At 43.5% G+C, this 16,220-nt stretch overlaps 1 protein-coding gene across 1 annotated transcript in view; it reads right to left on the reverse strand.

Annotated features, from left to right (window-relative positions):
- tln2a (talin 2a) overlaps positions 1 to 16,220 on the reverse strand; it is an 85,146-nt gene that overhangs the window by 31,898 nt on the left and 37,028 nt on the right. Inside the window, exons 23-30 of the mRNA XM_083651174.1 lie at positions 15,802 to 15,915; positions 15,119 to 15,253; positions 14,047 to 14,175; positions 13,781 to 13,883; positions 12,597 to 12,805; positions 3,596 to 3,715; positions 2,525 to 2,722; positions 1,008 to 1,147 (exon numbers count right to left, since the gene is read on the reverse strand). Coding sequence (XP_083507300.1) covers positions 1,008 to 1,147; positions 2,525 to 2,722; positions 3,596 to 3,715; positions 12,597 to 12,805; positions 13,781 to 13,883; positions 14,047 to 14,175; positions 15,119 to 15,253; positions 15,802 to 15,915 — 1,148 coding nt within the window. The remainder of the gene's footprint in view (positions 1 to 1,007; positions 1,148 to 2,524; positions 2,723 to 3,595; positions 3,716 to 12,596; positions 12,806 to 13,780; positions 13,884 to 14,046; positions 14,176 to 15,118; positions 15,254 to 15,801; positions 15,916 to 16,220) is intronic.

Consider the following 16,220-nt stretch of genomic DNA (forward strand, 5'->3'; position numbering starts at 1 on the left):
TCAGATAGGACAAACATCTTTAAAATGTTTGAGGAACTTTTAATTGTTAATATTCGTCACTTCTTGGATATGTTTCACAGGATCTGTAACCTTGTTAGTTCTTTGTGATGATTTTACATTATATTTAATACATGTTTCTCATGTAGGTTTTACAAATTCAGTGACAATGAGTTCACAGCATCATTGCCTTACGTAGATCCACTTGGGAAAGTAGATGAGATAGACAGTGTTCCAACTGGAACAAAAAAGGTTTTAGAACTGAATAGTGGTGAGTACTTTTGAAACCGTTTGAATAATGGCTGTCAGGAATGCCTCTATTTAATCAGCATGTGTTTGCCTGATATTTATTGTAAATGTTTTGCTTGCTTCGAGTTAGAATAGCTACAGAGTGATGTCAGTGAGGTGGATCCAGGTAAAGTGTACGATACGATATTGGGTGAGGTATTATCGACAAGCTGCTCCAGTTTAGGTCAGTGAGGAGCAAATTGCACTAACGGCACCAAAGTTGTGACTTCTATTCTTACTGGGCTCACCCATATTCAACGTGGATTCGTTCATGGTCCTGTTAGACACTGTGGATAAAAGCATCAACCAAACTGCATACACTTATGGGTGTGTGGTAGAGCTGTGCATCTTCACTGATCTCACGATTCGATACGATTCGATTATACAAGTCTACGATTCGATTCGATTCGATTATACGATGCATCTTAAATCGATGCATCACTTTTTCCACAATACATGATTTATTTTTTCTCACTTTCTTTTTTCTCACTGTGTGGCTACTTTTAAAATAAAAGTGCATTTGGAATTGCATTGTATTATGATCCATAATTAAAATAAACAACTGCATGTACTTACATTCTATTTTATTTGATTATAAAAAAAAAATAATAATAATAAAAAAAAACAATTTTTGATATTTGTTAATCGATTCAGAATCGTCCTATTAAGCATCGCGATGCATCTCTGAATCGATTATTTTCGGCAGCTCTAGTGTGTGGTACCTTGCAGCAGCTGCCAGCAGGTTCTTGGCGTTTGCCGCTCCAGGATCTACAGACAGGGACTTGGCAGCCAGCAGCAGCTTGCTCGAGGCCATGGAGATGTTCTTCAGGTTACCAATTACCTGGATCTGGTCATCCTTTTTCTGAAATGATATGCCACAGCACACATAAGGCGGGGGGGGGGGGGGGGGGGGGGGGGGGGGGGGTGAAGAGAGGGGGAAAAACCTAAGTCAAATTGGCTAAATCATTGAGCAGTGGTTTCCCGCTTGTGCCCCTGGGAAGAAGTAAGTAATCACTCTTACAGTGTGTTCAGAGTGTTGTCCTTAATTCCTTACATACTGGTTTAAAATATTTTAGACAAATGTGGGACACCACAGTATTGTGAGGTTTTGGTCAAATAGTCTTAAAAATGGCTAAAGATTTGATATTTTGAGTAAAACAGAAACATTGAATTTATAGCAACGGATAGAGGGAGCAGAGCTGTGACTGTGAACTCAAACATAAAGTACATTTGTTTTCTTAGCCTACAGATTCTATAGAACAACCATGCACTTGTTAAGTAATCAACGATATGACAAATCTTTAATGCAAATGTTTTAACGGTTTTATTTTTTCCCCATATTTGTTTGATGCTTTTGATGTTTGCATCTATGTACATGTGTATATGCACTTTAAATCATTTGAGTGTTTGTGTACGTGGATCAGTCAGTGTGTGGGTGGAAATGGACATCTGCTCAGGCAACATCCTGGGTAAATAAAAGCTTCAAAAAAGGAACACCTGCAAATATTTTCAAGGCAATAAAGTGTGTATCTTCATCCAACAGTCGTCTATTCTGGGAAAAAATAAAAACCAAACGTCAGAAAATAGGGGAAAATGAAATTAAGTTTGCGCAGAATTCCAATTGAATGAATAATACCGTTCAAAATAATCGTTTTGAGGTGAGGAAATGGAAGAGCCTGATATTCAGACTGAATCGTCAACTCATTAACTCATTTCCTCTTCTAGAACAGCCAAATCCACAACTGTGTGGAGTGGGCGTGGCTTCGAAGGTCTGGAGCCAGGCTAGAAATGGATAGCCTGGGTAAACCCATCCCCCACGTGACCTGCTCTCAGACCTGTTCTGTCACTGTGACTGGGAACTGAGAGAGCAGGTCACGTGGGGGCTGGGTTTACCTAGGCTAAGAAATGGATGCCACAAGGAATCCAGGAAAGACCAGAGTATCATTCATAGTGGGAACAGATAATGGCAGACGTCAAGTCCAGAGAATAAGATCACAACTGTAACATTAAATGCTTTTCCTGCTTCTGCTAAAAAAAACTGGCTAGTTCCTACTCTTGACTTGCATTTTATTTCTTACCTTGCAGTTATTGATTTTGCCGTCAACTTTATACGTTTTTGCATTATTATTTTCACGCATTAAAGCGTTTTGTCAGTATGTTTAAAAACGAGCGATTCATTATGTATGTTACTACTTGAGAGACGGCTGAGACGCTGACTTTCTTGTGCAACCGGACGTACCGGAGTGTGCCCGGCCATCTCGATGCCGGCATCCAGGAACTCATCAAAGTCTTGGCTGAAGTTCCCCGAGGCCTCAGCCAGCTGGCTGCTGGAGCCTCTGGAGGCGTGGACCACCTCCCCTGCCGACTGGTTCAGGCCTGCTGCCGTTTGGTTCAGCTCACTCTGGGCCTCCTGGAAGGACTTGGAGGATGGAGGGATCTAGACAAGAGGACGCAACCAGGTGGGTGAACCACGAGTGATGATATGTTTTTGACATTACTGGTGCTACAATCCAAAAATCAACAACTCAAGTGCAGACAAGGATCAAGTGTGGAAGTGGGAGGCAGCTGGGATGTCGTTAAAAGAGACAGATTTGACCAACATTTAACATTTATACTGGTTCTGGATTCTGGCTCTGGATAATCATCATCATCACACATCCAGACAGGAAATGAGATGCCACAAGCGAGAGTGAGGAACGAGTTGTCCAAATTCAACAGCAGCAGCATTTGAGCCTTCAGAATGCACCATAAAATAAACACTGAGTTTAGATAAGAATTCAGTACTGAATCTGATAAGATTCACTAAACCACATAACTGAGAAACTACTTACAGGTATGGGGGGTTAAGGAGGGGGAAAAAAATCATTACAAAAACAACATAACCCTTTCCTTATTGCATCAATTATTCATTATTATTCAATGATTCAACAATCCTTATTTTGAGTCACATTCCAAGGCTGTGATCCAGGAGCCACATAATGATTTCTTTTAATCAAAAGATGAAAGTAGAAAATTACTCAAAACGCTTCATGAAATCATGCTTGAAGGTCTGAACGGCCTCAAACATTATCTACAGTAGCAACTGATTTTGCTTTTCACTCACGTATGGATAATTAATCTTTCTATAGCCCTAAAGGATATTTCAGCTTTTATTGTGGAGAACTGAAAGAAAAACAGAATGTTACAGTATAAAATAATCATACAATTTGACGCATTGTTTACTGTAGTAATAACATCTGTAATATACTGTAGCTATATTATGAAGTATCATGAAGTATCATAATAATAATTGATCCACAGCCCTACTCACAGTTTCAAGCAGCAGCTTCTTGCTGGCCTCCCCGATGCTCTTGAGAGCCAGGTCCACGTCCTTCTGGCCGGGCAGACAGTTGACGCAGTTATTCAGGGAGTGGGACACGGCCTTGGCCACCTGGAGCAAAGAGCAGGTGCAGGCAGGTGAGATGTGTAATACAGGTGAGCCCGTGTACAAGTGTGAACGGTACGTACAGGCCAACTGACATGATCCTGAAGTGTCTGTGCCAAGCGAGAAATCTGAATCTACAGGTGTCTGGGTAGTGTAGGTAAAAGCACTCTCCTACGGTACCACCGCAGCGACCCGGGTTCAAATCCCGGCAGCGCTACTTCCGGCTTGATCAGACGTTCTTACAGACACAGTTAGCCATGTCTGCGGGTGGGAAGCCAGAGGAGGTATGAGTCCTGGTCGCTGCACTAGTGCCTCCTCTGGGCGGGCGTGGGGGAGGGCGGGGGGGGAGGGGTCCTCCCACGCACTAGGTTCTGCCGGTGGCTGGCGACTGCACATGTATTGGAGGAAGCATGTGCTAGTCTACGGCTCTCCCAAGATCGGCAGAGGGGGTGGAGCAACGATCAGGACAGCAGGTACAATTGGGGAGAAAATGGGATAAAAAAAATAAAAAAAAGCTATGATCAAAAGAAAAGAAGAAGAAGAAGAAAATGTGAATCTACGATGCTAATGAGCCAGGCAGCAGTGCAGAATAACCGATGTCGCCAATTTGCACTTGTGTTTCTTACAGATGCCGACCAATATGTCTGTGTGTCCCTTTGGGCAGCAGCAACACACATTACTGCCTGCCAAAACACAACAACACACATTACTGCCTGCCAAAACACAACAACACACATTACTGCCTGCCAACACACAACAACACACATTACTGCCTGCCAAAACACAACAACACACATTACTGCCTGCCAAAACACAACAACACACATTACTGCCTGCCAAAACACAACAACACACATTACTGCCTGCCAAAACACAACAACACACATTACCGCCTGCCAAAACACAACAACACACATTACCGCCTGCCAAAACACAACAACACACATTACTGCCTGCCAAAACACAACAACACACATTACTGCCTGCCAAAACACAACAACACACATTACTGCCTGCCAAAACACAACAACACACATTACTGCCTGCCAAAACACAACAACACACATTACTGCCTGCCAACACACAACAACACACATTACTGCCTGCCAAAACACAACAACACACATTACTGCCTGCCAAAACACAACAACACACATTACTGCCTGCCAAAACACAACAACACACATTACCGCCTGCCAACACACAACAACACACATTACTGCCTGCCAAAACACAACAACACACATTACTGCCTGCCAACACACAACAACACACATTACTGCCTGCCAAAACACAACAACACACATTACTGCCTGCCAAAACACAACAACACACATTACTGCCTGCCAAAACACAACAACACACATTACTGCCTGCCAAAACACAACAACACACATTACTGCCTGCCAAAACACAACAACACACATTACTGCCTGCCAAAACACAACAACACACATTACCGCCTGCCAAAACACAACAACACACATTACCGCCTGCCAAAACACAACAACACACATTACTGCCTGCCAAAACACAACAACACACATTACTGCCTGCCAAAACACAACAACACACATTACTGCCTGCCAACACACAACAACACACATTACTGCCTGCCAACACACAACAACACACATTACTGCCTGCCAAAACACAACAACACACATTACTGCCTGCCAAAACACAACAACACACATTACTGCCTGCCAAAACACAACAACACACATTACTGCCTGCCAACACACAACAACACACATTACTGCCTGCCAACACACAACAACACACATTACTGCCTGCCAAAACACAACAACACACATTACTGCCTGCCAACACACAACAACACACATTACTGCCTGCCAACACACAACAACACACATTACCGCCTGCCAAAACACAACAACACACATTACTGCCTGCCAAAACACAACAACACACATTACTGCCTGCCAAAACACAACAACACACATTACTGCCTGCCAACACACAACAACACACATTACTGCCTGCCAACACACAACAACACACATTACCGCCTGCCAAAACACAACAACACACATTACTGCCTGCCAAAACACAACAACACACATTACTGCCTGCCAACACACAACAACACACATTACTGCCTGCCAAAACACAACAACACACATTACTGCCTGCCAAAACACAACAACACACATTACTGCCTGCCAAAACACAACAACACACATTACCGCCTGCCAAAACACAACAACACACATTACTGCCTGCCAAAACACAACAACACACATTACTGCCTGCCAAAACACAACAACACACATTACTGCCTGCCAAAACACAACAACACACATTACTGCCTGCCAACACACAACAACACACATTACCGCCTGCCAACACACAACAACACACATTACTGCCTGCCAAAACACAACAACACACATTACTGCCTGCCAAAACACAACAACACACATTACTGCCTGCCAAAACACAACAACACACATTACTGCCTGCCAAAACACAACAACACACATTACTGCCTGCCAAAACACAACAACACACATTACCGCCTGCCAAAACACAACAACACACATTACTGCCTGCCAAAACACAACAACACACATTACTGCCTGCCAAAACACAACAACACACATTACCGCCTGCCAACACACAACAACACACATTACTGCCTGCCAAAACACAACAACACACATTACTGCCTGCCAAAACACAACAACACACATTACTGCCTGCCAAAACACAACAACACACATTACTGCCTGCCAAAACACAACAACACACATTACTGCCTGCCAAAACACAACAACACACATTACTGCCTGCCAAAACACAACAACACCAACACACAACAACACACATTACTGCCTGCCAACACACAACAACACACATTACTACAACACACAACACACTTTGGGCAGCAGCAACACACATTACTGCCTGCCAAAACACAACAACACACATTACTGCCTGCCAAAACACAACAACACACATTACTGCCTGCCAAAACACAACAACACACATTACTGCCTGCCAAAACACAACAACACACATTACCGCCTGCCAAAACACAACAACACACATTACTGCCTGCCAAAACACAACAACACACATTACTGCCTGCCAAAACACAACAACACACATTACTGCCTGCCAACACACAACAACACACATTACTGCCTGCCAAAACACAACAACACCAACACACAACAACACACATTACTGCCTGCCAAAACACAACAACACACATTACTGCCTGCCAACACACAACAACACACATTACTGCCTGCCAAAACACAACAACACACATTACTGCCTGCCAACACACAACAACACACATTACTGCCTGCCAAAACACAACAACACCAACACACAACAACACACATTACTGCCTGCCAAAACACAACAACACACATTACTGCCTGCCAACACACAACAACACACATTACTGCCTGCCAAAACACAACAACACACATTACCGCCTGCCAAAACACAACAACACACATTACCGCCTGCCAAAACACAACAACACACATTACTGCCTGCCAAAACACAACAACACACATTACTGCCTGCCAAAACACAACAACACACATTACCGCCTGCCAAAACACAACAACACACATTACTGCCTGCCAAAACACAACAACACACATTACCGCCTGCCAAAACACAACAACACACATTACCGCCTGCCAAAACACAACAACACACATTACTGCCTGCCAAAACACAACAACACACATTACTGCCTGCCAAAACACAGCAACACACATTACTGCCTGCCAAAACACAACAACACACATTACTGCCTGCCAAAACACAACAACACACATTACTGCCTGCCAAAACACAACAACACACATTACTGCCTGCCAACACACAACAACACACATTACTGCCTGCCAAAACACAACAACACACATTACTGCCTGCCAAAACACAACAACACACATTACCGCCTGCCAACACACAACAACACACATTACTGCCTGCCAACACACAACAACACACATTACTGCCTGCCAAAACACAACAACACACATTACTGCCTGCCAAAACACAACAACACACATTACCGCCTGCCAAAACACAACAACACACATTACTGCCTGCCAAAACACAACAACACACATTACTGCCTGCCAACACACAACAACACACATTACTGCCTGCCAAAACACAACAACACACATTACTGCCTGCCAAAACACAACAACACACATTACTGCCTGCCAACACACAACAACACACATTACTGCCTGCCAAAACACAACAACACACATTACTGCCTGCCAAAACACAACAACACACATTACCGCCTGCCAAAACACAACAACACACATTACCGCCTGCCAAAACACAACAACACACATTACTGCCTGCCAAAACACAACAACACACATTACTGCCTGCCAACACACAACAACACACATTACTGCCTGCCAAAACACAACAACACACATTACTGCCTGCCAACACACAACAACACACATTACTGCCTGCCAACACACAACAACACACATTACTGCCTGCCAACACACAACAACACACATTACTGCCTGCCAACACACAACAACACACATTACTGCCTGCCAACACACAACAACACACATTACTGCCTGCCAACACACAACAACACACATTACTGCCTGCCAAAACACAACAACACACATTACCGCCTGCCAAAACACAACAACACACATTACTGCCTGCCAAAACACAACAACACACATTACTGCCTGCCAAAACACAACAACACACATTACTGCCTGCCAACACACAACAACACACATTACTGCCTGCCAAAACACAACAACACACATTACTGCCTGCCAACACACAACAACACACATTACTGCCTGCCAACACACAACAACACACATTACTGCCTGCCAAAACACAACAACACACATTACTGCCTGCCAAAACACAACAACACACATTACCGCCTGCCAAAACACAACAACACACATTACTGCCTGCCAACACACAACAACACACATTACCGCCTGCCAAAACACAACAACACACATTACTGCCTGCCAAAACACAACAACACACATTACTGCCTGCCAAAACACAACAACACACATTACTGCCTGCCAAAACACAACAACACACATTACTGCCTGCCAAAACACAACAACACACATTACCGCCTGCCAAAACACAACAACACACATTACTGCCTGCCAAAACACAACAACACACATTACCGCCTGCCAAAACACAACAACACACATTACTGCCTGCCAAAACACAACAACACACATTACCGCCTGCCAAAACACAACAACACACATTACTGCCTGCCAAAACACAACAACACACATTACCGCCTGCCAAAACACAACAACACACATTACTGCCTGCCAAAACACAACAACACACATTACCGCCTGCCAAAACACAACAACACACATTACTGCCTGCCAACACACAACAACACACATTACCGCCTGCCAAAACACAACAACACACATTACTGCCTGCCAAAACACAACAACACACATTACTGCCTGCCAAAACACAACAACACACATTACCGCCTGCCAAAACACAACAACACACATTACTGCCTGCCAAAACACAACAACACACATTACTGCCTGCCAAAACACAACAACACACATTACCGCCTGCCAACACACAACAACACACATTACTGCCTGCCAAAACACAACAACACACATTACTGCCTGCCAAAACACAACAACACACATTACCGCCTGCCAACACACAACAACACACATTACTGCCTGCCAAAACACAACAACACACATTACCGCCTGCCAAAACACAACAACACACATTACTGCCTGCCAAAACACAACAACACACATTACTGCCTGCCAAAACACAACAACACACATTACTGCCTGCCAAAACACAACAACACACATTACCGCCTGCCAAAACACAACAACACACATTACTGCCTGCCAAAACACAACAACACACATTACTGCCTGCCAAAACACAACAACACACATTACTGCCTGCCAAAACACAACAACACACATTACTGCCTGCCAAAACACAACAACACACATTACCGCCTGCCAAAACACAACAACACACATTACTGCCTGCCAAAACACAACAACACACATTACTGCCTGCCAAAACACAACAACACACATTACTGCCTGCCAAAACACAACAACACACATTACTGCCTGCCAAAACACAACAACACACATTACTGCCTGCCAAAACACAACAACACACATTACTGCCTGCCAAAACACAACAACACACATTACTGCCTGCCAAAACACAACAACACACATTACTGCCTGCCAAAACACAACAACACACATTACCGCCTGCCAACACACAACAACACACATTACCGCCTGCCAAAACACAACAACACACATTACCGCCTGCCAAAACACAACAACACACATTACTGCCTGCCAAAACACAACAACACACATTACTGCCTGCCAAAACACAACAACACACATTACTGCCTGCCAAAACACAACAACACACATTACTGCCTGCCAAAACACAACAACACACATTACCGCCTGCCAAAACACAACAACACACATTACTGCCTGCCAAAACACAACAACACACATTACCGCCTGCCAAAACACAACAACACACATTACTGCCTGCCAAAACACAACAACACACATTACCGCCTGCCAAAACACAACAACACACATTACCGCCTGCCAAAACACAACAACACACATTACCGCCTGCCAAAACACAACAACACACATTACCGCCTGCCAAAACACAACAACACACATTACCGCCTGCCAAAACACAACAACACACATTACCGCCTGCCAAAACACAACAACACACATTACCGCCTGCCAAAACACAACAACACACATTACCGCCTGCCAAAACACAACAACACACATTACTGCCTGCCAAAACACAACAACACACATTACTGCCTGCCAAAACACAACAACACACATTACCGCCTGCCAAAACACAACAACACACATTACCGCCTGCCAAAACACAACAACACACATTACTGCCTGCCAAAACACAACAACACACATTACCGCCTGCCAAAACACAACAACACACATTACCGCCTGCCAAAACACAACAACACACATTACCGCCTGCCAAAACACAACAACACACATTACCGCCTGCCAAAACACAACAACACACATTACCGCCTGCCAAAACACAACAACACACATTACTGCCTGCCAACACACAACAACACACATTACTGCCTGCCAAAACACAACAACACACATTACCGCCTGCCAAAACACAACAACACACATTACTGCCTGCCAAAACACAACAACACACATTACTGCCTGCCAACACACAACAACACACATTACTGCCTGCCAAAACACAACAACACACATTACTGCCTGCCAAAACACAACAACACACATTACTGCCTGCCAACACACAACAACACACATTACTGCCTGCCAACACACAACAACACACATTACTGCCTGCCAAAACACAACAACACACATTACCGCCTGCCAACACACAACAACACACATTACTGCCTGCCAACACACAACAACACACATTACCGCCTGCCAACACACAACAACACACATTACTGCCTGCCAAAACACAACAACACACATTACTGCCTGCCAAAACACAACAACACACATTACTGCCTGCCAAAACACAACAACACACATTACTGCCTGCCAAAACACAACAACACACATTACTGCCTGCCAACACACAACAACACACATTACTGCCTGCCAAAACACAACAACACACATTACTGCCTGCCAAAACACAACAACACACATTACTGCCTGCCAAAACACAACAACACACATTACCGCCTGCCAACACACAACAACACACATTACTGCCTGCCAAAACACAACAACACACATTACTGCCTGCCAAAACACAAGCATATACTGTAACATGAAAGGAACCAGAGTGAAGTGTTTCACTGAGATAATCATTTAAAACAGCAGCGTAAGCGTACATGTATTTAATTAACTCCATTTTGAATCCAATTTATGATGGGGGGGAAAAATATTAGCTTCTTATTTTCAAGATGACAAACACATCTGTGGGTTTTCTGATCCCTTATTAATTTCTCTACATTGCCATCAAGGAACACATAATTTATTCATTTTGTGGAGAGAAAATGAGAAGGACAAGGCATCAATAATTCATGCACGTCGGCGCTGAAAATCTGCCCCTCAGTTTATTATCAGAATTCCTTGCTGTATTTGACAGGTGTTGGGTTTCATGTACTAAGCAGATTTAGCAGATTTACCTGGCTCAGACTTTGTCCAACATCTAATAAAATATTATCTCGGGAATCAGATGGGAGCTCTGCTGCGAAAGACTGCTGACCTTCACCCTAGCCTAGAATCTGACATGGCTGCCCTGCCAGTTGCAAACCTGGCCCCTTGAAGACATAGAGCCCAGTGTTAGTCTGATTTTTAAATTAGGATCTCGTTTAGCCCAAATTGGCTACTATTCCAAGAGTCCTAAATTAGCATCACAATTTAATCAATAAAAAAATAAAACACTAATAAAATTGACATTATACATTATACTATTAAATGATTATTCAAATTAATTTAGCACACAATTGGCTGTTTAAGGGCGCGATCACACCCACAGTTCATGTTCGTTGGTCTGAACCACAGTGGGCAAGTTTACTTTTCATTTTTGTATTTGTTTTTTTTCAGGTTGGCACTGCCAATTACGAGCAAACCAGGGCTGGTAAAAGTCACATGAACTCACCAGTATCTTATTTATTGGACAGGGCTTTGTTTGTCTGTATTCGGTTACTAAAACAGCCTCTGAGTCGATCATGGTGGGCAAAACAGACAGAAAAACAACAGACCAGACTGCGTATCACAGGCTACTCTAACCATCTCACCTGCGCCAGCCTCTGCTGGCTTTCGGCGTCTCCGGAGGAAATCAAAGCCTCCTTGGCCTCATGGATGAGAAGCGCCGAGCCCTCCATGACGTCACGAGCCGAGTCCAGCATGGCGGCCGCGGCCTTGGGGTCTGTGGTGGAGGCGGCGACACCCCGGGCAGCCTGGGCCAGTGTTTTCAGGGCCTGGGCCGTCTCCCGGGCTGCTATCCCTACACACAATAAACAATAAAACTTTTAAATAAACAAATAAACACAGGAGCAGAGGCCACCGGACAGGAGAAAGCAAGTGTGAATGGACGAGATGTGGCAGACACCAACTACAGTCAGCAAAAGTGATGTATCATCACAGAGACAATTTACACATCTTTGATGAGACAGAATTATGTTACTCTTGCACACCAAGTAGTCATATATTTAGATAAATATATGAATGTGTGTGTATATTAATATGTATACATGTTATTGTATGATGTGTATATATTATATTTATATTTTCATATTATTATAAAATCTGAAACAGAATTACTAGTAAATATTACACAGTAGTGTATAGACAGGGTTAGACCAGGAAGCTTGTTATTATTTATTATTTATGGAGAAGGGGTGGGAGTTAATAAGTTTTACTTCTTCTCACTCCTTTTCGAATATGTATATATTCTATTTTTCTTTGTTTCTGAAATGGCTTTTATTTTATTATTTTGCTTTCATATTCGAAATAAACACTTCAATCAATCAATCAATCAATTTTCAAATCACACACTGAACATCTAATTGTATGGGATGTTGTTTTATTGTGTAAAAAGTCGTTTCTCTGTTTTGACAAACGTGTTGCAACCAAGAGTCCCTGCGAAATGTAATTTGGTGGAAGAGGCTGTTTGCCTCACAGTCCCTGGAGTCATGTGACAATGAATGGGACCAAACAAATTGAATCGAGCCATATTAGATGCTGCAGTTTACAAGATTATTTCAGGAAAGTAACACGGGCTCCAGCCAATAGGATCATTTCTCCTCAGTTGCTATGGAGACTTTCAACTTGGCCATGTGCTGAATTCAACCATTGGTCAAGAGAACTCAACCTCACCTCAAGCAGTATTTTATATATTACCGGTATATATATATTTTAATATGTCAAACACATTTTGAAAAATATTTTTTGCCAAGGTCAATATAACAGCAGGTCCCACCTGTGTAGTGTTCATTTCCCTGTGCAGCACAAGTTAGCAGCTGAGCCATAGAGGATCCCACTGACTTGGAGGTGCTGCCCAGGTCCTGAGCACACTTCTCCAACTGCAGGGAAAAGGAAATTCAGCTTCACAATAAGTAGAGACGAGTATAAACAAAAGGGTAAGCTGCAGAAATGTCCACTGAATAGCTTGATTGAATAGCTCACAGTAGCTGCTATTTTCAACACAATGTTTGGAAGAACGTGTGGCTCTGAAATGATCCTTACCGATTCTCCAGGTAGCGGTTTCAGTTGTCCACGTCCAGCAGCCAGCTTGGCATCGTGCAGCTCACTCCTCAGGTTCTGGACTGCAGTGAGCGCAGAGTCGATCTCCATGGGGCCGCAGGCTTCATGAGCCTACAAAAACACAGCAGACAGCCACTTAACCCATTGATACCTGATGCAGCATTTGTGTGTATATCCCTCATTTGTGTGTGTATCCCTTTAAGACCGCGAACCGCGGTTCGCGGGCTTAAAGGGATACACACACAAATGCTGCATCAGGTATCAATGGGTTAAAGTCACAATGAAACCACATCCTGACAGCATCTTTCTTCATGAATGATGTGATGTGTTTGCTGCTGAGACAGGATGCGAGGGTACTGTAGGACATCAGGCGGGGAGCGAGCATTCAAAAGTGTAAACAAATAGGTTATCAGTTCGGTGCGGGGAAAAGTCAGTTGTACTTGATAAGAGGGGCGGCATTTTATTGGTTGGAGTTTGTATGTCTTCCTACAGTAGTCATTCTATTTCATCTGTGAGGTGTATAGGCCCACGTGGGTTTCAAACCTGCATGTACAGTACAGATCCTTTCCAAAAAAAATTGAATATCATGGAAATACCATGGATGACCGTGGGCTTCAGCGGATTGTCAAGCAAAGACGATTAAAAAATTTGGCGGAGATTCAGAGGGAGTGGACTGAGGCTGAAGTAACTGCTGATTTTCTTCACACTATTCTAATTTCTTGAAATACTGTTTTGGGGGTTTTCTGGAGCCGTAGGCCAAAACTATGAAAAATGAAACTAAAAAAGGCTAGAAATATTTCACTTTGTGTGTAATGAATCTATAATCTATGAAAGTTTCACATTTTAAAAGGAATTATGGAAAAAACAACCTTTTCCATGATATTAAATTTTTTTTTAAAGGATCTGTATGTGTGTGTTACTTTGTGTCCATGTGTAAGGCAGTGTGTTCCTGCATGCATGTTACAGTATGTGTGTGTTACTTTGTGTCCATGTGTAAGGCAGTGTGTTCCTGCATGCATGGTCACATGCGAGTGCCCGTGTGTCTGGGCTCTACCTTCTGGACAGAAGTCCTCAGCTCAGCCAGGCAGGTGGCCAGGTTCTTGGCACACTGACCCAGTTGCATGGCCGCAGCCTGGTCCGTCACCGTGGGAACAGATGACTTCGCCGATGTCACCATCTTACTGCCGGGCTGCAGAGTGGGAGAGAAAGGTGGCGATGTCTTTTGAATAAACACGTTTAAAATTAAGAATAAAAGATGTTCCAGAACCAATTGAGAGGCTTGATGTGTCGGTTGGACCAGCAACGGACATCGGGAGAGACCCACCCAGTGCAGTAGCTATGGGGTGCCACTGAGGGGTGCCACTGAGGCGCTCATGTAATCTTACAACACTGCTTCTTTAAATACACTAAAAAGAGCGTATGGCTATTTCTGATGGGTCCCCACATGCCAGAAACACTATTCCTATTTTCTTCAGCCTGGATTGGTTCCCAGTGCAAGGTGTGGACCAGTCATTATATGGTTGAACACTGAACAATTTTTTTTTTTATATATAATATTTCTGTTATTTAACATGCCCAAGAGTAGCAGAATCCATTGAAATACCTTTTGTATCAATTTGTTCAAGGTAAAGTACTTTTTTCTTCATAATGGTCTAGTGGTGTGTGTGTGTGTGTGTGTGTGTGTGTGTGTGTGTGTGTGTGTGTGTGTGTGTGTGTGTGTGTGTGTGTGTGTTGTACCTGTAGGAAGTTCTGGCTGGCAATGATGAGGGCTAGCTGCGCACTGAGGTCCTCTGGCTGGGCCTGACTGCCTCGCACCCCCTGGACTAGCTGTGGGATGTGGTCTGCCACTGCCTACACACGCACATGCACACACACACACACACACACACACACACACACACACACACACACACACACAGACACACACACACACACACAATAAACACAAGTCACCAGGTAAATAACACCATGCTATACCAGAACACACAGCATCAATTAAGCAATTTGGATGTAGTGACAGGGCCAGATTGAATTAAATCATTATGGATTACTAAATGGGCAAAAATGGTGAATTAGTGCACAAAATAAGTGAAGTGGTTCAGAACCATGGAGAGCACCATTCGTTCTACTGCTAGAGCTCACCTGAGCGGAGATGG

Source organism: Poromitra crassiceps, assembly GCF_964638095.1.
Source record: "Poromitra crassiceps genome assembly, chromosome: 14".
Taxonomy (NCBI): Eukaryota; Metazoa; Chordata; class Actinopteri; order Beryciformes; family Melamphaidae; genus Poromitra; species Poromitra crassiceps.